Source organism: Camponotus floridanus, unplaced genomic scaffold, assembly GCF_003227725.1.
Source record: "Camponotus floridanus strain SB8 unplaced genomic scaffold, Cflo_v7.5 scaffold100, whole genome shotgun sequence".
NCBI classification, from domain to species: Eukaryota; Metazoa; Arthropoda; class Insecta; order Hymenoptera; family Formicidae; genus Camponotus; species Camponotus floridanus.
Genome location: NW_020229216.1, coordinates 235091 through 262641, shown reverse-complemented (window position 1 = coordinate 262641; position 27551 = coordinate 235091). Strand labels below are relative to the sequence as shown.

The 27551-nt window shown below is 31.3% G+C and overlaps 1 protein-coding gene across 6 annotated transcripts in view; it reads right to left on the bottom strand.

Moving 5' to 3' along the window:
• The window catches only part of LOC105257952 (venom dipeptidyl peptidase 4), a 317166-nt gene that overhangs the window by 202780 nt on the left and 86835 nt on the right, over positions 1 to 27551 (bottom strand). For 3 of the 6 annotated variants that reach the window (XM_011268913.3, XM_011268910.3, XM_011268912.3), the window contains exon 3: positions 1013 to 1057. The exons of the other annotated variants lie outside the window; for them this stretch is intronic. In XM_011268913.3, coding sequence (XP_011267215.1) covers positions 1013 to 1057 — 45 coding nt within the window. The remainder of the gene's footprint in view (positions 1 to 1012; positions 1058 to 27551) is intronic. 6 annotated transcript variants of the gene reach the window in all.

The following is a 27551-nucleotide window of genomic DNA, read 5'->3' as shown; positions in this document are numbered from 1 at the left end:
AAAATAATTTTGATTTTCTTTCATAGGAAAGTGTCTTATATTTTTATGTATCTTTGTATTTATTCTCATGTATTCAGGCTGAAAAATCTTAACACAAATATACACCAAGAGAAATTACTATTTATTGCAATATATATATAAGTTTTGAATTTTTTCCACATTTTTAAATAATGCCGAAATATTAAACTAAAAATTATAAAGCTCTTTAAAACTTAATTCTTCCAATTGTTTGTAAAGAAATATTAAAAAAGATGACCGCGTGACAAATTTTACCATGACACTTAAAATTTTATTCCGAGTTGACATTTATAAAGTGTCAACTCAAGATAAAATTTTCACCGACCAATCGAGTAATCCTCTTATTAGCGTCGGTCACGTTTCGCGAGTTGATTTCAAGCGAATGCAAAATACGTACACGTAGCGATGCATAGAAAGTCGATATCCCCGTCGACGATGCTTCGAGGACGCTTCGCGGGGTGGATTGGGATGAGCGCGAATGCAAAACCATCTCTGCGAATTCTATTCAGTGCATCCGACGATGAGACGAAGAGACGAGCGCGGCAGGTGTGCGAATCGAGATCGCTCTCTTTTCTCGAATATGGATCTTCCCGACGAATTGGTTCACCGCATCGCAACCGCCGCGGTATCGTCGTAGCTCGCGAACTAGAACGCCCGGAAGCGTTCCGTAGCGACCGATCGGGATGATTGCATCTCTCGTCCGACTTTAATGAGACATTCGAATAAAATACAAGGGGAGAGACAGACGGCGGAACGCAAGCGCGATACACCGCATATTGCGATGATGAACGCAATTGCTCTGTATATTAGATGAATGTCCCATACACACTTATATCATTACGCTTATATCAATGTTACACATTTTGCGAAATATTAAAAACTTACTATGAATGTCTCGTACGTCTATCTCGTGCAAATTATTTGCTTTTTTTTAATGATTTTTAATGATTTTTAATATTTTTTAATGATTTTAATGAATTTTAATTTAACTCACCCAAGATGTATTATTTTGATGAGTTGATACGGTGTGGACACTTACCTGTAAAAAATAAACCATCATTAATAAAAACATACACACACACAATTCTCGAATAACAATTTAAATCATCATTAAACATATGATCGGTAATGCAACGTTTTTTATGAACATTTATATAGAATTTTGTTCACGTATTTCGTAAAATATGTATTAAATGTCATCATATCGAGTAAAAGTTACAAAAAGAAAATATAAACTTTCTATAATATGGCAGTAAATAAAATAATAATAAAAAATATAATAAAATAAAAAAAATAAAATTCAAAATAAAGCATTCAATTTAATATTAATACCATAATAAAATAATAAAATAATAAAATAATAAAAATAAAATTCAAAATAAAGCATTCAATTTAATATTAATACATACAAGCTAAATATTTATACTTAAAAGCTATTTTAGATAAATTAATAAATGCGAAAAAATAACATATTATTAATATCACAATATAATTAGAAAAACGCTATCAAATAAAAGAAATTAAAATAAAAAATAAGAAAACATAGTATTAATATGAATCTCATTATTTAGACGAAAGTTTTCCAAGAGAACTTTCAATCCTTAATTATCTAACAAATATTGCCTCAATTTACGAGATCTAATTTTGATATTCAATTCCTTGGGCAGTAGATAAGATAATCTTGTGAATTAAATTCGCAAGACTTCGGAAATGACAATAGACGCGAGAACCGTTTCTGAAGTCACTGTCACGTGAAATTAATCGAATCTGGACGGCGAATCGACCACGTGGAATTAACTACTCTCCTCGCAAAGCTGCGGTAATTATCACCTTACTTTTGGTTTGCTGACTATAATTTTAATTAGTAACTATAAAGGAAGCTTACTAATTAAAATTATCTATCACAGCTTAATTTTTATATTAAAAAATGTTTTCCACTTCCGTAGAACAGAAGTAAATGAATGTAAAATATATTTTAAATTTTTATTTTGATGTATGTATAAAGCATTAATTAAATGTAATTTGATGCAGCAATAATATTCGAAGCAGGACCCGTGTAAATTTATGTTAACGTTACGCTAACGTTAATTAACATAAAATTCTACTTTGATAACTCCGTGACTAAGAGACAGAGAAGTAAAGAATCGTAAAAAAAAATGAGACAGCGCAGAACGCAAAGATGTTTTGTTAAAAAATATCAATACGACTGACGTACGATATTCCGACGTGAATCGTCTGCTCAATTCCATTCCTCAACGAACGTCTGCGGCAAACTTTATAAAGATTTTCCTTGCAGTATACGACATCGTTCCGAAACGAGGCAAAAAGGAGGAGACAATTTTCTCTTTCGAATCCTTTGAACATGATGCCCTCAAACAAAGAAGAGCTCGTTCTCTCCTTCCTTTTGTCCCGTACTGAAAATACCGCTCTATTTCCACTACGACATCTTGGTAGGTCCGAATTACTTCGACAGTCATCTCCGTGTCCCATACAAACGGAAACCTAATTTGTGACTCGGTGATAAACAGCGTGGTATACCGGTTTCCGGCAGCCGGCACAAAGAGAGAAGGAAAAATTAAAGCACTCGCCCGAAAGATACGGCACAGAGGGGATCAGGCAGCATTGTGATAATCATCCATTTTACGTCAGACTACGAGCAATTAATTATGATCGAAGCCATCTTTACTTTTTGTCTCCTCTGTCATTCGAACTCCACGTCGAAACTCCGTCTCATTATTTCTCGTTTTTCAAACGAGACTTTATCTTGTCCCCATCAGCCAATTTCAACAGCATTATGCTGTAGAATTTGTAGATTAATAATTGCTTCGAATGAACGAATAATAAGTTGCAGCGATTGTGCACAAAATTAGCAAACATTGCATAATATTTATTGAAACGGGAGATAAAAGAAATAAATTTATTCTCTGATAAATATATTTATTCGACGATAAAATGTTTTCCTTCCTTCAAGTAATACATTACTGTAAAAGTATTACTGCAGCATAAAGGCATCGGAAAGAAGGTAAACATAATTAATTATATAATTGATTATATAATAACAAAATACATGAGCTGTTTTCATATAAATGCTACGTAATGAAGGTTTAAATTACTTTCCTTCTAGAGCAAAAGGAAAAAAAAGAAAAGAACTAATGGCAAAGGATCGAATCACATGAAAGACTGAGCAAATAAGTCGGGTGATCGAAGTTTGACAATTGAAAAAGGTGAATTAGAATCCGTAATACACAGTGAAACACAGCCAGATCAGAAGAAAGGAAGAAATTCTGTGAGAAAAAAACGAACTGAAAGTGGAACTCCGGTTCTATCTAGGACAATAGATCGATAAAGAAGACTGACTGATAGATTTACTACCTCAGACAGTATTTGCTGTAAAGCAGGTGATAGAAACGCGCAACGAAATGAGAGTCAATGTAAAAAATTTGAATTAATGGCAAGAACAGCTTTGAAAAGAACCTTCGAAAATTTCAAACTAAAAGCAAAATTAGGTTAATATATTTAAAAAAAATTTATATTAATTCAAAAGTTGTGATCTCCTTCCTTAACAAAAAAAGTCACATGTTAAAACATTATTTTTCATGAATTCTTCACAATTAATTTATCATCTATCTATCTATCTATCTAATGTTTCAAATTTCGATATTATATTTCGCTAAATTGATGTCAAATAATAATTTCTCATAAACATTTGTATTTACGCATATATACACAAATACCTTACATATTTTTTCCATTTGCTTAGATTTAAAATATTAATATTTTAATTTTCTTTAAAAAAAAAATCAATTTTGGATTAATCAAAAAATTGTTTTTCCCACATCTTTTATCATTCATTTTTATCTTTTGAAGTGCAGTTTCCCACAATCGAATTCAGCTAAAATTGAAACAATAAAAATCGATATACCGCGTGAAAATTAGAAAACGTACGATGCCGTTTTGTCCGTATAGACAATAAAACGGTGTTTTTGAAAATTGTTAAATCCATTTTACTAAGTGAATCACTATAAACGAATAGACATACCTTGTATCGGTGTGTCATTAAACGCACGAACAACTTATACTCACCGATTGTATGATTCTCGAACATCGTGTCGACTATAAACAAAAGTGTGTCCATATTGGACAATCCAATTTCTACGTTAACCATTTAAATGTTTGCGTGTCCCTCTTTTAAAGTGCGTTACGTCCCATACGTATCACTCTCGTATATACCTGTGCAATATGCGCGCGATACGCGCTCGTGAAAATCTATTTAATGGCATTTTTTCGTAATATTCATCTAGCATGATTGTACATTTATTCGTAAACAATTTGAAGTAACTAATGTATTTAGAAATAGTAATATAATTTGACATGTCATTTGACATGTATTATCTTAATTCTTTTTCTTAAAATATGTGTGCTAATTTTCACTTAATTTATATTTTTAATCAATTATATTTTTATATAATTATTTATTAAATTTTTATATAATTATATCAAAATTCCGAAAAGAGCGAACTTAAAGGGAATAACTAAATTAAAAGCTTTTGAACTTCGATGATGCTTCAAATATTTCGGGAATATTTCGGGCGGTAAAATATTCATACAGCGGATTTTGCCGGAAAGAGCGGTTTGGAAGATGAAAAATTTATAATGCACCATATATTCAGTAATGTGAAATCGATGATATACACTGCGCGTCGCGTCTAAAAAATGAAAAGTGTATCCGTAACAACGTACGCCTGGTGTCACTGTTGTGGAAGATTGCCGGGCATTCTTTAAGAGACATTACCATCATGGAAATCGGTGGAATAATGCAAGGCTATCACGCTTGGACGCTTTGCGAACAAGGTAAAGGATGTGCCCGGGAAATCGGCCGTACGGAAACTCCATCGTGAAAGTTATCAACTTGCGTTCTCCGATGCAAGATCTCATTTGAAGAATTTCTAAGCCCTATCTCCCAAGAATTCGCAACATTATTCACGATTTATTTCTAAATCGGAATTTTGGTAGAATATATCTAATGTAACTTATTAAAATTTGATAAAATTAATATAAAACCTTGCTGCATACAATAGCACATCAATGCAAGTCTTATTTTCATTTGTATTTATAATTTTGCGAATCTTCTGCTCTTACTAATGTTTATTAAATTTACTTTTTTTTGTTACACAAACTTGTAATATGTGTTCAAAGCTTAATTTTTTCATATCTGATTATATGAGAGAAAATTATATTTAAATCTGACACAACACAAATTTTCTTTAAAAAACATGATAATCAAAAATCATGTCAAAGGCTAAAAAAATAATACACTGAAAAAATTGTATTCTCAACTTAAGTTGAGAATACAATTTTTTTAGTGTAAAAATTTCCTCAATTCATATGTCCTTTTAATTTTGAGAAAATGATATTTAAATCTGACACACAAATTTTCTTTAAAAAATATGATAGTGAAAAATAATTTCAAAAGCTAAACAAATAATAACAATTAATTGATATATCCTTTCAATTTTGTGTAATTTAACATGTTATTTTTAATTATAATTTGTACTAAAGTTATACAAAAAATAAAACTAAAATAGACCAATCGATGTTAAAGTCAAACATCCGAAAAAATATTTCACAAATATTACGAATAAATAATAGATAACATCTAGACATGAACAAAATCATCGCTTAATGATGTTATTAATTTATATTAATTTGCATAAAATGATAATGTAACAAAACAACACACATTTTTGTAATAACATATATTACACAATTTTCTCTTGTGTCTCTTGCATATAAATTAGCGCGTAAGCTGCTCCAATTTTTTCTTTTATATTTGCAAAAAGATGAAAATAGCATCCCGACCACTGCAAGTGTTTCGCGGTCTGGTTCAGCCAGACCGAGTACAAAAGGATTAAGGAGTAAGCTATATCCTGCGAAATGTTAAGCATGCGACACGGCGAGATCTACGGTGGCGTCTGTTACGCGACAAATGGCGCACGACACATTCCATCGGACAAGTTTTTTTTTGCAAGCTTCCTACGCGATTCTCACAAAGCTTTATCGACGAAAACTTGGACTAGTATTTCGTAAATGCAGGATTTTGGAGAAGCGTCCAGAGCATCAACGAATGCACGAACGATGTCGAATTTCCCACTGGGAAAGATTTGCAGAGCGGCTTTGCAGAAAGGCTTTGCTCCTCAGTTTCATTCTTCCGCATCTCACCTATTTATTAAAAGATTCGAAGAATATCATATGCAAATTCTTCGTTAAATTTTGAAATATGGTAATGTAGAATATAAATGTCGAAAATATATTTCGCGACATTAGAATTGCAAATTGGGATAAATAATGTTTCCAAATTTTTGAAGAAATTGTAAGCAAACTTACAAAACCGCCATTATTTTTATGCCACTTTCCTTCCATTTAATTCTAAAATTACGCATCACACAACAAATAATCTCAAATTTAATACATATAACAGTTGGAACATATAACAATTATGGAAATTATAATAGCAAAAGGTAAATAATTTAATGACGATAATGTAGGAAGCAGGTACCATACACACAAGTAAATTTTCATGCAATCAAGATTGCATATTTGAATCGCAAATTAGCGATGCACGACGACAAATTGCACGTCGCAGTCAGCCTCGGCACATCCTCGAAAATCGCCAGATATGCGGCTGTGCGAGATAAAGTTACAGGAGCGTAAAGGTCGGCACGGTTGCTCGCTATGCTTAAGTCATCGCACTAGGGAATTACTGCGGCACATAATTCTCGCATCTCAAACCTATCGATTCTCGACGGGATACTTTTGCGACAGAGGGGCGGCGGGGAAGCTACACTTGGCTTGGCTCGCGACGGTTCTTTGTTCGGGGAAAGGGACGCGAGAAAAAGGATACGAGGAAGGGGAGGCCGTTGGACCCGGGGGAGATAAAAATAATACTCTCGGCGCAACTAACCCCTTCCCTTTCTCTTCTTTCTCCCGTTTTCCCAGCTTGTCGTCCTTCGATACCCAGGAGTCCGGATCTTCTCATCGCGCTTTCCTTTCCTCGGAATTCCATCCTCTCTCCGGTTTCCTCCTCGGCTGCGCGATCCCTCTTTATCCTCTTATCTCTGGACCGGCACCAACTTTTAACTAGCGCAAAACAAAGGAGTTTTGGCACGTACTTGCCCTGGGCTGCATATTTCACAGTTCCAAGAGAGGGAAACTTCGAGGTCCGATCGTGAAGATCGGTGAAAGCTCCGGGCGAGGGAAATAATGGTGAACGGAGACGAAAAGCTGTCCGAGCAAGTGCATCGCGAGCTACACATTGTCCGATAAATGGCAGATTTAAAACTTGTAATGAAAGAAACATGTACGTTACTTCGGACTCTAACACACATGATAGCGAAAAAATGAAAACTACATTTCATTTAAAAATTTTCAGAAATTATCGTACATTATCCACAATTATATAAGAATATAGCATAAAGAATTTATGTTTATTTTTATGATTAAAAATTTAAGTTCAAAGTGTGTAATCAAGTCAAGAATGCTTCAAAACGATGCGTTATTAGACACCTTACATTTTATTATTTATAGACAATGGTCAATGTGTTTGTTATGGAATTATATATTCTTTTTGAGATTTAGAGCAACACTTAAATTTGGAAATTACACTTACGATCGTAAACGTAAAATGCCGATAATGAAAGAGATGCGATACATTACAAAGTGCATTGCTTATTACGCGACGTAAAAGCACGCTCATATTCCTCCAATAATTCTTCGTTATTGGCGTGTATATTTTCGGGAAATATTTTTATGTTTCCGATAACGAGAGATATGAGTCCTCCTACGGGGAAGTCGATATTCCATCGGATGTTAATCGACTTATTGCCGTTGTAAATACTGGTATATTCTCGTTTCTGTCATCTATCTATAAAATTTATGTATATAGATTTTTTATCTAATTTTAAATTCTAAAGAATTATATATTATAAACTTATATATTATTATATAAACAAATTATTATTATTATTATTATTATCGGTTTAATTATTACACTACTTCCTATCCTTTTTAAATATAAAAAATAAAATTATTATAATTTGTTGTTATTATTATTGTTATTATTAGAAATATAATTTTATTATTTTTATAATTTCTGTTTTGCGTTTCATTTGATAAAATACTTAAATTACACGCCCAAATTTAAAATTATAAATTGATAGATTGAATTTATTAAATTTACTACATTTATTTTTTTATATAATATACTGATGTAATATATCGATCCATCAAAAAATGCAAAAACAAGAAAATGATTATTGTTATGTTTCTCGCATCATGTCATTCGTATAGATAAAATATGATCGCGATTAACGATAAAAATATTTTAATCACATTGCACAAAAACATGATAAAACAAATTATTTGTTACTCAGAGATATTTTGGAAATATATACTGCTGGTATATTTTATAAAAAAAATAAAATTCAATAAATTTATATACACAAAAAGAATATCCTAATCTTCTAAGAAGATATATACATATAAATATATGTTTAAAAAAATTATAATATTATGTTATTATTATATCATATATATATATATATGATAATATGCGATTTTATATATAATCTTATACTATGTAATTATTATAAATTTTCTAAAAATTTGTACCTCTTTTTTTATAAAAGAACTTCCGATTATAAAGAAATTTCCGATAAATTACATATAAATTGTAAATCTTTAGTATGCAAGAATTTAACATTAAGTTATCTTTAAATCACATTTTGTTAAAACTTCGAAATCGTCTTGTAAATCATTCTTTGATAAATTTTAGTTCATGAAAATCCTGAAACCTTGGTTATGCATCGCCATGTGCCATGCATGCCATGCAAGGCAGCGTATCGGTGGATGCAGATATTCGTGTACCGAGATATTGGAGAATACTTTATTGGCCAAGCACTAAGCGTTGACAGATGCTGATGCATGCATCTGCACCGCTGGCAACATCGAGCTTTGATGGCGGTCAACGGATGTATGCAAGGTATACTCTCAAGATGTTCGGGTCGAGTCGACGCTGCAATATGTTCCTTCCCTTATCAAAGATCGATAAATTTGCCAATAGTTCAGGATATTTAAAGAGCTCGCCAGCCCATTGTTAAAGTTATCAAGTATACTTGATATAGAAAATTATTTCTTTTATTGACCTAACTTATTTTATTAAATTTTTTCTAAAATAATAATGCAATATATAATTTGACAATTAAAATTCTTTCATAAAGATATCGTTATTGCTAAATTATTCTCATGATATTATCTAGAAAATATTCATTATTCGCAGAATTAAATCACTTCCTTATCTGACGTCACTGACATGTTAATAATCATCGGAATTTTCTTAATTAATTTCCATCAAGCACGCATTTTCTTTCAAGCATTTAACGTTATCCTACAAATATATCCTGAGACATTTTTATTTTCGTTTCATTTTCATTATTTTTTCTCCCACCGAATTTATTTCAGGATCTTTTCGCAATTTCTGAAGAAGGATTAACGTCATGTCGAGGAATCGAAGATTAAGCGGTTGGTTTAGACATTAATTGTACGATCATTTCAGAAGAACGCTTTTTATAGGGTCGTAAAGTATTCTGTTGTTTTAATACGTAAATTTACGAACATTATGGCCGCGTCGATTCGAAGTAATTAAGAAAATAATTTGTTGCCGTAGAAACCAGCGCGTAAATATGCAATTTCACAAAATTATCATAAATTTGGCGTGATATTTTTTAAATAGTTGGAGATTATATTTGCCCAAAAAATTTGAAACTAAAATGCTGATTTATCGACCTCCGTAAAGTATATGTATATTCGCTTAATTTATGATAAGCTGATTTTATATCTCTTTCAAGCCATTACAATAATAACGGGAATATTTAAATTCATAATATTGCGGATTATTTTCGACATTTTCGCATAACATGCAAATAAAGATAAAATGTAGCTTTGTTCCATCATCGTGCTATATAAAGCATTAAAGGCTTAAAAGTTTAATAAAATCAGACGCTTCATTTTTATATTTATTCTATTTGTTTTATTCAGCACGCATATATATTTCATATTAATACTAAAATATAAACATTAGTATAAATATAGAAAATATTAACTGAATATCCATATTTTAAATTCAGACAATAATATTTTCCTTGAAGAAAATATATGATGGAGTTAAAAAAAACTTTTCAGCAGAAGAGTACCAACCTATTATTAAATTAATAATATTATTATCGTACAGATATTTGTTTATCTTCATACATATTTGTGTGTGTATAGATATATTTCAAATAAAAACTGAAATATTAAATGAAATCCGTATAATAATTTTTTTATCTACAGCGTCATTCCTCAAGATGGAATTAATGATATAATAATATTTCAGCAACAAAGTTGATTCGCCATGAATTGCATAAATAGACTACAAAAATTGCGTAAATCATAAAAGGAATATTTTTGTTACACAATACGAAAAAGAATATTTTTGTGACACAATGCGAAAAGAATGAATGCCAGTTACACCGATGCATCGTAGTATCGAAGTATCGATGAGATATCGCGTAAGGTATAATATACACGAACAACGAAACAACATATTCCATTTATGATTCTACATACGAGAGAATGAGAAAGACAGATAGAGCTATTCATACATATCCCGGCGATAGTATCACCTGGCGTAGCCCGTGAAATAAAAGCTTCGCTTTTCGCCAAGTTGCAACCGTGTCGTGAATATGAAATCTGCCGCAGTCAATCTATACAACCGGAAACGCATTCAAAGATACAAAACACAGTTGCTGATAAACGCATTTTCCATCACCGTCGAAATCGGGATATTGTATTTGACAAGCGTTGCTTTCACAAATATGGCCAATCTCCACCATGTTTCCCGCCATGGTCTATATATATATATATATATATATATTCCGTATTTTACAGTAGAACATACGCGCTTCCGCCTACAATCTAAAGCCATTAAATTATTGCAGCTGGCAGAAGTAATTTTAGGTAAATAATAATTTTAGCTTCATATTTATTCTCTTTTTAAAATTGATTTCAAATTTTATATAAGAGTATTTAAAAATTTCTTTTATTTTATATGCAAGGTTCTCTGAGAGCTATAAATATTTTGCAGCATAACACAAAATATCAAAAAATAATTCCTTAAAAATATTCCTTAAAGATAAATCTCTTTAATATTATTTTTTTTTCAATCACAATTATTGAAATATCTATAAATAATTAGTTTTATTCGTTAAGAGAAAGTTACAGATAAGTAAAATATAAAATTAAATAAAGTTATTTTCATGGACTCTCTTGAAAAAAAAACACGAAATTTTCAAGTTTTAAAACAGATTTTTCTCACGCAATGAAAAATTTGCAAGTATATTGTTCACTTCATCAACGACATTCTAGCTAATTATTTAATACTTTTATCTATTCAATAATCTAAGAAAACTTGCTCAAACATTTTTGCATTTTAATGATGCAATATTCTAATTTTAATACATAATAAATAAATTATATGAAATAATAATATAAAAAATAAGATCTTGTTATTTATAAAATAATTTAAATTTTTTAGCGCTTATTTATAATTATATGAATTGTAAATTTTAAATGCACATAAATTATCCCTCTATTAAATTTGATTAGAGATATGATGCTTCGCTAAATTCCTGATTTTAAACAGTACATTACGCATCATCGACACGGAAGCGCGAAAGCGTATTACAGCTTATTAGGAAGGAAGAAAAGCGCGGATAGGGAAGGGAAGACAGAGAAGATGCCGACAAAGTTTTCCTCGGGCAGAAATTCCATCGCGTGATTCACGAGATTCGGGACTTTGGAGAAAGACCAATGGGATGCACCGATATACGGCCAATAGTTTAGCTCACGGTAACAGCACGTACACGCTCTCGCACGTGTCCCCGTTACCGATTAAAATGGTAGGAAGAACGTCCGGATTTCGGGATCCCGGCCGATGACTCCCATAGTCGGGCAACTTCGAAGAGAAGAGCGAGTTTTCCAGCGCGACGGTCCTACATGACTGGAGCCGAGCAAGCCAGCCACCTTGCATTGGATCCTCCATTGGCCCGTAGATTTCCGCGCCGATTCTCCTTGATTCGCTCGTCGGTATAAGTTCTCCCATCGTTCACTGATGTGAGACGCGTCCCAGATAGGTAGGTGGTTATTTATCAGCTTTTGACTCCGAGTGAAGAAGTTCACCGAGCGAAGCGTAATTTATAAACATTCAAAGCTTTCAACATTGACTTATTAATTACTGTAATATATATATTAACGGTAAAAGATTATATTTTGGCCTCAATATTATCGTACAATATTTTATATAATGTATTTTATGTAATTTATTATTATGTAATAATTAAAATGTAAATATAAATGGTTAATGTTATTATAATATAATGATGAATAAATATGAAAATATGAAAAAAATTACATTTGAGCAAGTTTTCATGAATCATTGTCGAGACATCACTGTCGAAGCAAACAACATGCTTTCGAATCTTTCGTAAAAAAGAGAATACGAGATTTTTATATCTGTTTAAAAAAGTCTTAAAAAGTATTCTTGATATCTTCCTATCTTTTATACGATAGGAGATTCTTTTTTAGCAATCGAAAAATGCTAAGTTTTCTCCAAGCATTTTATCACACGTGCTATAAATGTTCAAACATGCACTAGCTATAAAATCAGAGATATAAAAATTCAAATTCTGATGCATTACCAGATAATGCACCGCATCTTAGATAAAGGAAAGAAAGAAAAAAGCAAGAGAAGCTGATACAAGCAAAAATGTATAACAAGATTGCTCCGACAATAACATACTGTGATTGCATTACGGTGAAATATCTATATCGTAGAATTTATGACAAAATAATATCCTATTTTTATTCGTTTATATCCACAATATTTCTATACCGCAGAATTTATGATAAAATAATATCCTATTTTTATTCGTTTATCCAAAGTATTTCTTTCTATCATCGCTCCGTAATAAGCAAAAGAAATATTATGTCGAAAAATAACATTACCCATTTTGCTACAAATAACTCCAACTTACGGAAATATCAGTAACGCAAACGGAATTTATTTTTAATACCGATAGTAAAATATTGAATATTTAATACCGATAGTAAAATATTGAATATTTCTTTATTTAATAAGAAGAATTAATCTAACTCGCTTAAAATCAATGTCAGTAAAACATATAATACATACGTATATTTCGAAATTCGCTTTTTGCGACGAATTATCGATATATATCGAAAGCGAACGACAAACGAAAAATTGTTATAACATCCGAAGCGATCTCGCACGAATCGTTGGATCTACTGTTTCAAAACAGTATTATCTTACTGTCAACGGGAAATTAGAGAACAGTTTGACCGATAAAAAACAGTTGCGAGATAAAGAGCTCGAATGGGAAGAGAATTCGAGCCTATCCTATAAATAGAGCACGTTAAAGCGAAAGGCAAATTGGAAGCCCAGTTCGATAGAATCCTCGGATATTTGAGAGTTTCGCATAACGTACATGTTCATGGTATGAAATTACCAAAACAGCCGATCGCTTTGAGGCAATACGCGGAAAATTACAGAAAACTAGGAAAATTTGCCTGGAACATGGGGGTATGATGTTTCATCACTGTTTGAAACCGGCAGAAATTCAGCAGAAATTGATTCACAGAATAATTTAGAAGAGAAAATTTTTCAAACATTTTATATCGATAATTTAAGTTAGATGAATCTGTCACAGCTCGAATTACTAAAAATAATCATATGAAATAAAAGAAAACAGATATTAAATATCACTCCGAAATAATCGATTATACTATCATTGTTCAGATATCAAATGTGCAAAAATCTAAAAATATATTTATATTGTGGAACACAATTTTAGTCTTTTTAAATATAAAATTAATAATTAATTTGTAAGTTAAAGAATCGACCTGTAGAAAATTTTTATATGTATTATAGCTCGTATATTATAATATACAATTTTACATATTTTGTATATGTTTTATAATTTTATATAATTTTAATAAAATATTAAAATATTATAATATTAATTTAATAAAATATTAAAATATTAATACGTATTTAATTTAATAAAATATTAAAATATTACATATATATTTTTTTTTCTTAATAATTATACACATCTTCTAATTTCTTTCTCTCTTTCCATTTTCTCTCTCTCTCTCTCTTTCTCTTTTTATTCGTGAAACAAAAGAGCTTATAAAGATATTAAATCATTTTCATATGATCGGAGCAGTAAGACCGAAGCGACTCTCAAATACGGAGACATTGAAAGCTGCAGCAGTGATCACGATACGGTGCGCCAAGTTACGCGAGTATAGAAACCGGATACTCCCTCCTCGTTCTCAGACAATGCAATACGACGATATCGCAATGCCTATATTCCCAACATTACTAGATAGGCGGATTTACATGACCAAAGGACGCCGGAGAGAGACTGTTATTGCTGACTGCAATTCTCTGTCGCAGTTTAGCAATTGCAATGTTCGCCAGGCGTGCAATACTGAGCGACGCACCTCGGTTTCCTTCCGTTATTGCGTCGTCCATGTAATGAATGTTGTTACATCGCATTACGAGCCATAAATCCCCTTAGACGGGCATTTTTGCGAGTGACAATTCTAAATCTCGGGGAAGATCGATTATTATCTGCCAGTGCTAGATACAAGGTAATGTAGAATATGTTACAATTCAATCTTAAACTTTTCAGATATCTGTCTGACATTACGGATATATTTTTTATTTATTTTTAACATGAAGGTATTGTTATCCTTGTTCCTGAATGTATCCTAACAATATATGTTTGTTTTTTTACATATATATTTTTGTTTTATTTAATTAATTAATTAAACAAAAAGAATGCGTACAAAAATACCTTTATATTATAGAATATTATAATAAATATTCATTATATACATATATATAATGAAAAAAAGAGAAATAAATAACATTAAATTCAAATAATCAAACAACGAGAGAAAATAGTTTATGCATATAATAATATAAATAGAGAAAAAAATGTTATTGTGGAAAAGAAAATTTTAAAAAACTTAAAAATTTATATCTTTCATAAATAAAATACTATATTTTTATATATAAAAAAATATATATATATAAAATAAATTGCGCCAAGCTTTTTCAACGTCATCAACGTATTTAAGTATATAATATTCATTGTTGAATATAATATGCACCGGTGCATATTAAAGGCTATCGTATACACAAATTTATAATAGTATTAGAATAATTAATAGAATAGCAAGATAATCAATATTACTAGATATTATATATATATTATATATATTATTGTTATTTAATAGAAATAACAATAATAATAACTTGTGCTATTGATTATCTTACTATTGTGATTACGTATACTAATATAAAATAATACACGAAAGCCTTTAATATGCACCAGTGCACGCTAATGCCAGAGGCATAATGCTGTATGTCATTATATTTTTTCAATCTTTTTAGACCCGCACAATGTTATGAATTTCCCATTTTCCAATTTATAGAAATGTGATGATGTTAGCTTTATGGTCACTTATTGCGCACAATTGCTATTAAATATAATGCAATTTTCTGTATCATTTCATTGCAACGCAATAAAAAAATGGATCGTAAAAATGTAAAGAATAAATCACATTTGGCATATTTTCTTTGTTTTTTTATATTTTTTTATGTATAATATATACAGTTTTATAATTTAATATGTTCTTCTCTATAAATTTGTTTCAATACAAGATCACATATTGATATTCATCTTCATCTAAATATAATATATGTTTATATTATTGATATGCATGTAAAATGCAAATATATATATATATGCATATACGTTCTAAATAAATGTAATCCATATAATTAAATAATTTTATCGCACTTTAAATCATAATAGATATTTTATTTTTTTCTCTTCATTAACAATAATTAACAATCCAGTTAACAGAAAATAATATCTTGTAAAAGTTACTATTTTTTTCAGAGCATGTATAGAATTAAACGCAACTTTCCTTAAACCTTACTTAAAGAGTACCAAATATTATTTCATCATTTATTCCATCGTTTTTCAAATCAAGTCGATGGGGTTCATGATTTAAAAGCTTACGGAAATTACTCGTTCAAAAAAAAAAACAAGAAACATTTATTCACTCTAATTTTTTAATATCATTCACACTGACTTTTTAATGTCTTTTTATTGTGGGATTTCAAATTAATTATTTCGAAATAACTGTTATTCCTGTAGAACCGTACATTAAATATGTGGCTTTTTACCTATTACAAATAGAAAATATCAAATATGAACTGAAAATATATTTTCAATTTAAACAAAATCAAATAAACCAGATTGCAATATCATTCGAATCAGTGATGTATGTAAAACGTTATGAATTTTCAACATTATACGTCCAATATATTAAACCAAACGAATATATGTTTTTCTAATATAATTTTTTGCAATTTATATCTCATTTTTGTCAGTGATAAATTAATTAATTAATGTTATAATTAAAACAAGAGTTCGCTCGCTCATTTATGATGCTTGTCCAAAATCGAAACAATTGTTTTCAATTAATTATTATCGCATAATTGCAAATACAATGAAATAAAATTTGCGCATGAAGTACGACACATTCGCGCGTAATGACTTCCCATTAAAAGCTCTACGAATAATTCATCCATCGCGTTTAAACAAGTCCAATACGCACCGGAAACTCTTACAATCTCACCAATGTAAATTTGCTCAACTTGAAATTTTCAGCGCAGACAGTGCTCTACTCACTTTTATTCCATCAATCTCATTCATTTTCAATGATAATAACAATGTTATTAATGTGAAAACTCATTATCTTGAATTAAAAAGTAGCGATAGCTGTAATAAAAATGTCATTTATTTTAAAAAAATTAGGGATATAAATCTCCCTTGATGTGTGTGTGGATAAAATATATTACAATAAGATTATTATAAAAAATATCAAATATACATATGTAATCTCATTTTATCGCCTTTCAAACACGCGTTTGCGAAAGCTTGCTTCAAGTTTAAAATTCAGCCTATAAACGAAATATTATGTCCCCCCAAATAAATTGAAGATATTAAAAAATTTTGGGATCGAAGTTTGACCTACATCTCCTAAAGCGCTTACGTCATGTAAGCTCGTTCGTAATCCGATACATCTGATTGTAAGATTATGCAGTCAGACTCCTGTACGCACAAGGAATATATAAACGGTTTACCTTACCCGCATGCTCAGAGATGCATCGTAATATCGAATATGTATTCTCAAAGTGATAGATCAGTCAGTCAATATACTATTCGCAATAATATATTTCGAGATGCAACGTTTCATGACACATCGTTTTATTCGCTGCCATAATCGCGAGAAGATAATTTGCAGTAAAAATTAACCGAATGGTTCTTACAGGTAACAAGATAATACAATTGCTTTTAACGACTCGTACTCGACTGCAGTTGTATCGATTATCTCATTATAAGCGAAAACAAAGAAGCACAAACTACACGGAGAAAGAGAGAGAGGGGGGGGAGGAGGAGGAGGAGGAGGGGAGGAGGAGGAGGAGGAGGAGGAGGAGGAGGAGGAGGAGGAGGAGAATATATCACAAGTTGACCACAAATATTAAATTTAATTGAATATATTCTGAATTTTAGTAAGTGCAGTATTTTAGTCAAGAATATTAAATTAAAACAAAAATTTGGTTTGCTTATTACAAGAGTTGACGTAAAGTAAATTTGATTATTCTTTGATACAACTTTACAATATTCTTGAAGAGAAAATAAATTTTTCTTTTAAGTACATGATAATGAGATTTTCTAATACTTGTGATGAATATATAATATTTTAAGACTATTATCATATTCTTTGTTGAAGAAAACTATTACTTAAAAAAAGAAAAATAAATTGAGTAATCGTTTTTCTTGACAGTAGAATTATATTTTTTCTGTGTACGTTAGACAAAAATGCGATGTGATGACGGAGTTATGCAAAATCGCAACTTATTTATAATTATTATATATTTGCGACTATTATTCGCGATAGAAATATTAAAAATAATTACAGATAATTTATCAAGAATTTTGATGGAAACTATTAAAATTTTATTTTTATAATTATTCTTCATTTTACATCTGAAAAAATTTTCGCTCCGCGTCTTTTCAAATGTATCTAATATTTAATATAGCATACGAAATCCAAATGTAATGAGGCGGCTCTTTCAGCTAAGAGACTCATTTGTTTTTAATTAAAGTTAAAGTAAAAGACATTAAATGCAACGCGTATGCAGTGAAACGAAGGCCTCTCAAGCTTTAATTCCCGCACTCGTTTAAGCGCAAAGAAAACTGGCGAAAAAATAAAAGCGCGGGTAGAAAAAGGGATATACCTTAGCTGTTCTTGCCCTGCCTTCATCACGTATGCACTGGAAACTAGAATAGTTCGTTACGCGTAATACTCTTTGTTGCGGCGCGTTGCTTCTTACGCGCCGTAAAAAGAGGTACAAACAGCTAAGACTGCTCTTATCTTCCTAGGAGTTGCGTATACATTGCTTAAGAATATACCTTAGGAAAGCACCTGAACAGAGAAGATTGTATCATTTTTTTTAATGCAAACATTTTAAATGCGAACAAAATTGCTCTTTCTTATCATAATAATTGTATTTAATAATTAATTATACACTTGTAATTTAAAGAATGAACAAAATTAAATTGTTTTGAATATTTTGATTGCATTTAATATGAATATATGGCATCAGTGACATCATTGTACCTTCGATGCATATATGTCACACGATTTATATTTGAAATTATTGTGAAAATTAATAGAAATGTAGTTAAAATTCATTACTTTATTTTTGTACGAATTAAAGGAATTTTATTTTACAAAATTTAAATATATTTCTTTTCTCTTTAATGACACAATTTTATAAGTGAGTTTTTAGTTGGATAATTTTGCCAATTCTTGTGTCTGCATTCGAATCGAGTTCTCGTGCAGCATGACTTGGTGGACGTATCGCAATTGACAAAAAGTGGAAACTACTTCGCAGAGTGTCGAATCCCCCTCCTCATAAATCTCGTATTTATTCCTCGGAAGTTTGCACGCAGCAACGTCACTTCCCTTCTCCCGTTCTCGGCCCAGAATCCTTTTTACGCTCAAAGTTTTTCTTGCTTGCCACGGTATGCGATACGATCGGAATAAGAAGGAGGTCGATAAAAACCGTCGAGCGTTTTATAACACGCTGCAAGACAAACGGTATAGTCACGGTGTACACCGACGCAGTTATCGACACAAGAAGAAATATGGAAAATTGCTTTAGAAAAAGGTATTGATCCCTCATAATAAAGGCTATGGCTCAAGATTTTATATTTCAAAATAAACGACTTAAATGCCCGTCACTATAATAATCCGTGTCAGCCTATTTGAAATAAAATGCATTAATTAAATATTGAAGGCCGCAAATTTTAGAATAATTTTTTATTACAATTGAACATACAAATTATTCCACTGAAATTTCCCTCTTATCCTATAATTTTTCATTCATAAGTGAAGGTTTATTAATATTTATTTATATTTGCTAACGTCAACAAATAAAAACAAATGCAAAACTATAACAGATTCAAAATTTAAGATATATCATGTTTCTTGTTTCGTAGGATATATTATACGTTGATCGCGTATATACTTGAAGCTGTACTTATAGTACAAGCTGTTTTCCGATCTAACGATAAGTAAACAATTATAAAAGTGTATAACTGTAAAGGTAAATCAAACCAGATTTTATGTAAGCATTCTTTTCTCGCCATTCTCAAAAATGCATCGTGAAAAAAGTTAAACATTCTTACTTTAAAGACTATTAAATATTTATGGCACGTCAGAATACGCGCTTGTAGGAAAGAAATAGTTGAACAATTGAAGAAAGATAGAAAGATTACGACGAAAGATAATTCCGCAAAGCGGCTTATATGCTAATACTTTGAGGTTCAACGGCGAGAGAAAAACATTTCAATTATTCAATTTTAATAATGTACACTCTGTCCCTCTGTAAACTTTTATTAACTTGTAGTAGTCTAATTTGCACAAAGTGAAAATTCCAGAAAGAAGATAAATTTACTGTTGATTGAATTTTTAAGTATTTAAAAAATCTATTTAATAAATTGAAATTAAATTTTTTATTGAAAGAAAATTAATTATAAAAATTAATTATATTATATAAATTTATTAAAAAATTTTGTTTCCAACTGAAATGTTTTAGTTTAAAGAATTCTTGTGTAATGCAATGTAAAATTTTCTTTATATAAATATTTAATATCGCACTGTTTTTTTTATTAAAAATAAGTGCTTCTCTTTGAGAAAGAATACATAATATGTATCTCGTGTGCGAAACACCTTCAAATATATTGTAAACGTTCAACGTACTCTGACAAGCTTGTGTTTAATTAAGAATGTAAATTAAAATCACGAATATACATTCGTTTTTCATTACGCTACCGAGAATAGAATCAACGTTTGCGATGTATTTCGACGCCAATTTTCTTTTCACAAAAGCGCGGTGTATTTTAAAGCGATCATTTGTTTCCTGGAAAGTACTATTGAAGCTGCTCTTTGAATTTCGTTCACACAGACGCGAGAGCAAAACGATACGGGCGAAGCTATGTCTATTATTTCTATCGTCACCATGCCAGAAATCGTATTTGGGACGATTAAACAAGTACGCGAGTGATACACCCTGGCTACAACCCAGTGGATATGCATGCCAATTTCATAATGTATATTATCTCTACAATCTCGCATTGATACATATGTATATTATTATAAATTTGCAAAGTGACACGAACGAATGCCTGTGACCTAAAAGAAGAAACTTCTTAAATCTTAGAGAGCGACATATATCATTTTCCCCTTACATCCAAAACTACTTTCGCGATATAAACTTCGCGATATCACAAATAATTACAAACTTTTTCATAATTAAAACTTTAAGCCCGTAGAAATTTTGAGCTTGAATTTTAGGCATCTCAAGATTTTTATGTGATTTCTATAGAATATAATTTAATTAAAAAAATGATCATTGTGAAAGTAAATCTAAGGAATGTTTTTTTCAATGGTTACTGTTTTGCCTCCAATGCATTCTGGAAAAAGCTTTTCAGAGATAGAGAAACGTATCATAGCTTTTACTTCCTCTTCAAGATGTAGGTAAATAACCGAACCCATCATAGCGCGTATCTATATAGCTCGTGTTATGTATCGGGTACAAATAGCTATACGTTTACTTTGTATACGCGCCTCAAGCAACATTCTATTATAGCAAATATGCGAACGTGGTATAGCGATCGGGGTATATTAACACAGCAATCCGAACGCTTACAATCGATATTTGTTAATTTCACACGATTATTCCTTTGTTAATGCCGTTGCATAAATCGGATTAATAATTGCGATTCTTAGACTATATCCAATCTAAAATTAACTGTTTTGCAAATAAATATTTTGCATCTCGAATAATTACACACAGTTAAAATAGATTGGAGATTTTTAATTTTAACGTATCATTATTTAAATTAATACAATACTAAATAATTTTATTTTTAAAAATAAGAGAGAAAGGGAGAGTGAGAAAATAAACAATTTTTCTTCAAAATATACAAGATGTTTCTTAATAAGTGCGAAAAATTTTAGGAGATTCTTTGTCGAAAATTAAGAGGAGTTTTTCATATAAACATATACTTCTACATCCCTCCCTGTGGAGTTACATTCCTCCAAAAATGGGGGTAAAAATAGGTTTTTATTTTTTTCTCAAATTTGGAACAAGAAAAGAAATTAAATTATATAGGTGGATATTTTCTACTAGTAAAAAGGTTATTTATTAATATTTTTATCAATCTCCAGTATTATTATAAGACGATGAAACTAGCAACTCCTATTCAATTTCTTATCAAAATTGTTTAATATTTATATGAAAAACCCCTCAATTTTCGACAAAGGATCCTAAAATTTTTCGCACTTATTAATTACGTGAGTTATATTTAAAAAAATACAAGATCTCATGACGGAGCTTGTGCAGGCATTTAACTTACGTTTAACAACACTTTAACCACAGAAAAGTCAAGAACGGACTAATGTATAATGCAGTTTCCACAGTTCAGCGTGGAGTTAATAGCAGGAATTTTAATCAAGCCGTAACACGCGACGATGCTGCGCGTAATTACATAACTACGGAATGAAATGAAAGCGCGTTCACACACATTACAGGTATATTCAGTCTTTGCATTTCGCGCGACAGCCAAATTCCCGTCCCGCAATTTCGGGACACGTGATCGCGGCTCACGCGCATTTCGCGAATAATCGACGATAAACGCTTTTCGTTCGTTTGACGGAGCTTGGTGTACCATGCCAGTTCCGGCGCAACGTGACCTCCAACAAATTGCCCTTACGGCATAATGCGCTTATCATCGTCGAGAAATTGATCGAATCAAAATGCAAATTCAATCAATTATGGAGCAACGCACACGATACAATGATTCGCCGCATATATTTATATATACATGTGGCGAATCGCCGCGAAAACGATATATTTGCAGGAGAGCAATTACACCGGGCAACACTGAACGTAATATAATTGCTTTTTTATCCGCGTAATGCTCGCAAATGAGAAAAAGCGAACGTTTGTTTCTTTGTACAGGCAAAGCATGTTGTATTTTACTTAATTCTAGCGTAATTATAAAACCATGCGACTGCTATCTGTTTTATATAACAGCTTTATCAGTTTGAAGGTAAATAAAATATTTCTGCTTCTCAGATTAATTAAAGTATCGATAATTTTTTTTCCAATAAGTTATCTCAACTCAGCAATGATAACAATATTTCTCTTCGGTAATTTATAATTATCGGATTATGAGAAAATGATGAATCAACGACGCGTCCTTTTATTCGTTAAATATATAATTGCGTACATTGTACGTTTGAATTGAGATAAATTATAGCTTCAACATTTTATAATTTATAATTGTATCATTCTTTTCGATCTAAAATAAGCGAAGTGTCCTGACGTAGAGAGGAAAAATCAAACTTAATTCTCGAATATTTCTACACCATCCGTCTCTTAGTGCCATTCTACACGCAAACAAGCTTTAAATCACCGAGCATCTTGAAGAAAAATGCTTAACTTGTCTTTTCGCCGCTATTTTTCCATTGTGTCTGGTCCGAGTGTCCATTTAACAGCGAGCTTTCATATGTCCTTTTACAGTTATTTCAACTCGTTGCCACGCTAACCCATGATTTACGGCGTACATTTCGCCTCTATAATCCCGCATAATCTAAGCGGATACGTGCGAGCATCAACCAGCAAACTCGCCCTTTCCCTCTTTCTCCCTCTCTCACCGACGACACGGTCGAATTATTACTATCTTCGCGCCTCGCAGTCGAAATTAATTAAGCATATAATGTGCGCCGTCGTGTAGCAGGCGAGTACGAGAATCGCGCGTCTGTCCGCGACGAACGACGAAGTCGCAAATTACTCAGAATTACAACGAGACATCTCGTGGGTATCGCGGTATGATGCGATGTCACGAATAATCGAGAATACTCGCGGAGATATTACGGGGAAAGATATGCAAATTGCTCCGTAAAATTTAATAAGTAAATATTTACTCAAACAAGTGCACGATAAGTAAATATTTACTCAAACAAGTGCACGATGTAACTGTAAGAAAAAAAATATATCGCGAAAAAAAAGTCAAAAGACGAATCCAGAATCTAAAAATATACGACTTCGTTAAGTTAACATAATTTGATAGAGCAATTAATTTGTTGTTCGCGGAGATATTTTTGATTATTAATGACGACGAAAATTTTTCAATTCAATGTAAAAATTTATCGCTCGAATTCGCATAAAACTGAATCCTGTATCGATGACTAAAGTTTGATGCTGAAATTAAAAACTGTATTATTTTATTACTTTCTCTTTCTCTCTCAATGTACTTTTTTTCTTATGTTAATGACGATGTATGCATGTAATAATATATTGATAATAAAAATTTGTGCGTATTTCTTAGATAGTGTGAGCATAAATCATGATTCTCGCATCAACGAGATTCTAATTTAATTACTGCAAGATACATAAGCATGATGTAACAAGATTTCGAGAGAGGAAACTTTGGTAAGAGTTAATGCCTTAGATCCAAGTTAAATTGATTGCTACAATTAATCTTTAACGCTAAGAAATCAATCCCAAAAAACAAGTACATTGTTAAACTATATGGGACTTTTTGCAAATTGCGTTGCTCGTCTTTGTAGTATGTGTGCTGACGCAAATCATTCTCTATCGCAGACATGTACACGTTGTTCAATAAAAAGGTATTATATTTGAACGTATACGTGGCAAACAATATAACTTCGTGACGATATTGTTTTAATATGAATCGGCAGGTAGTCAAACAAAGTTTAGAATTCTCTATCACCAAGGCTGAAAAATTGCTAAAATCTCTCTCGTACCGATTTAATATTTGTTTTCATTACCATTCGTTTGAATTTATACAAACTCGAAACTATTTGCACGTCTCTAACGATAAACGGGAGATAAAAACGATTCATAAAGCGAAATGGTTCTCAAATTTTTTTGTACGCCCTCATAGTTGTTGGCTTCATTGATTAAATTCCGAGGATTTATCGGACCGCTCACATGCGCTCGAGACAAAAGGGAGCTCGCGAAAGTCAAACGGATGCTCGCGAATTAAAGGGCGAAAATCATGTTTGAATCTTGGATGATCGCTCATAAGATTATACGTACAAGAATGCGTCTCTTTTGCTTTTAAATTGCATCGATAAACGTGAATTTTTAAGCAAAATGCAATTATCCATAAAAATATATAATAAAATAATAACAGCAAATATGTCATAATTTTTATAGATGATTATTTTATATTATTTGAAATTGCTTAAATTTGGCAAACAAAGACATTAATATATTGCATTTATATTTTGTGTTGATTGTATTTATTGTATTTATTTTGATAAGAGTTCATTTTGAGAGAGACTTTCCAAGACTTTAATTATATATGACGCTATTTAAATGCTCATTAGATAATATCGGCCAATTAAATTCTCAAAATTTGTCACTTGTTAATTGGTCTTGTTTCTTGGAGCAGGGTTGCGATTACCCAAAAGAAGTATATAAATGTCTAGTATTTCAGAGAACGCGGAGACAATCCTCACACTATAGTGGTCGGAGAAAAAAGATTAGAAGATTGATTAAGAGCCAAGCAAAGAGGCAGACCCAACGATATCAGACACTTGAACTGAACGAGCTTGGATTATTGCGGAGGCCGAACGACATTCTCTCGCAATAAATTATTCGCCCTTCTCGCTAATCTAGTGACTTGGTCTTACCATCGCGATTTATTGATTTGATATTCGATTGAGAAATAAGAGTTCACTCGGGAAACATGCGCTCTATCTTTTTGTTGTATTTCTATATCTATATTTACACTATATTCATATCTATACTAATCTCGAATTATACTATTATTATTCATTTCTTACATCTATGTATGTCATCTTGAATCGCTATTCGATTTTTTACGCTCGACAATTCCTATATTTTAAAATTATCATCAAACATTGATTAATAAAATAATTAAAACATATTTTTCCTCACAGAAATTTCTTCTAATATTTAATTATTTAATTAATATTTATAATATTAATAATACATATATATATATATATTAATAATATTTAATTAAATATTTATTATATATTATATTAATTAATATTATTTAATTAAACCGTAAAATTTAATGGCACAAAAAATGTCATTGACTTCCAGATTTTTGTTTCTCTTGGACAATAAAAAATTGCGTCCCCGTGTATTGTTTATCTTTGCAAATTTGCGGCAAAACAAGATACATTTTTATTATATTATGCAACTTTTTCATACAATGATTGAAAAAGAAAACCGAGTATTAATTTCTCTAAACTTGTCGGCGCCGATTACATGGACCGACGAGTATGAACGAGCCTCTACGTACGATCTGATCGAATAACACACTGAACGGGCGAAAACGAGGAGTTTGCTTCTTTCATGTGCGACTCAATGCTTGCTGACTTCGTCGCGTAAAGTCGCCCGGAAAATTAACAGGACGGCGTGTCGCGCGAATGGTTCTGACAATAGCCAGAACCAACGCAAAAATACTCCGTTACATATTTTTCGCGACAGTTTGCGAAAACAATGGTGATGAAACCACGCGTTCACAATAAAAATTTCACGATTTATTACCCTCTATTTTGAGAAACGCATGCGGTTCGCCATCGTTTTTCTTCGACTCGCATTCGACTTTTCGAGCCCACTTTAGCGCCTTCTTTTCTCGAGACCGCGTTTCTCATCCATCAATCCAAGATTAGAACGACGACAGTGTTTGCGAACACGAAGGCCTGATTTCTTCACGATCGTTGATTGCTTCGAAATCGACGATTTAAGTATCGAAAAGAGGAAAAAGGGTTTTAACCTTCTTCCTCTCTTCAATATCTGGAGTAATAGCTGGAGAGAAAGAATTTCTAACTTGGAGGAAATTTGGAATTCCAAAGGACATCTGAACTCTTACGGATCATTTGCTTTCAAAGTGCCGTAAGAGATCAAAATTAAAAAAAAAAGACGAGCATATAAAAATAGATATGTATCGTATATGAATTTTCTATTAATATTGCATTTTACTGAATATTGTGTTCTAAAATTAGAATTATATTACACCCTTTATTTATAACATCGTATTACGTCGAATATATTTTATTCTGCTTTTTTTCATATGATAGGAATGAAAATTATATAATTATAATTTTAATATGAATATAATTATAATTAATAATAATTAATATAATAATAATTATTTAATATTAATTATAATAAATATAATTATAATTTGAAATAAAATTATATAAATATAACGTGGCGTTGACATTAATCGAATTCATTGTATAATCGCGTAAAAAAGGAAGAAAGGAAAGCAAGAGGGAAGAGCAGCTGTGATACACAGTGCCAGTTTTACCACGTTTTGCCACGTTGGCCTAAAAAATATATGAATACGCTAACTTCTCGCTTAGAGTAACGTGGACAATATTCCAGAGAGCCAGTCGGAAAGCGAGTGTATCATGCATTAAGGTTTACTGAAACGCGACACCTGGGATCGCGGGATGGTTCGCAAGACACGGTCCTGAGCATTACGAATGTTTTGTATGCAAAGTACACACTTCACAAGTGCATACTCTACAAGTATAATGAGTTGGTAAGGATGCGCATCGCACGATGATAAGACTTGTTGTGGTGAGCGAGCTTTTTTTCGTTTTTTTTTTCTGTCCGAGAAACCCTCTTCCGTGTTTCTAATTCATCGGCAATTATTCGATTTCAACATGCATATCAAAAAAAATCT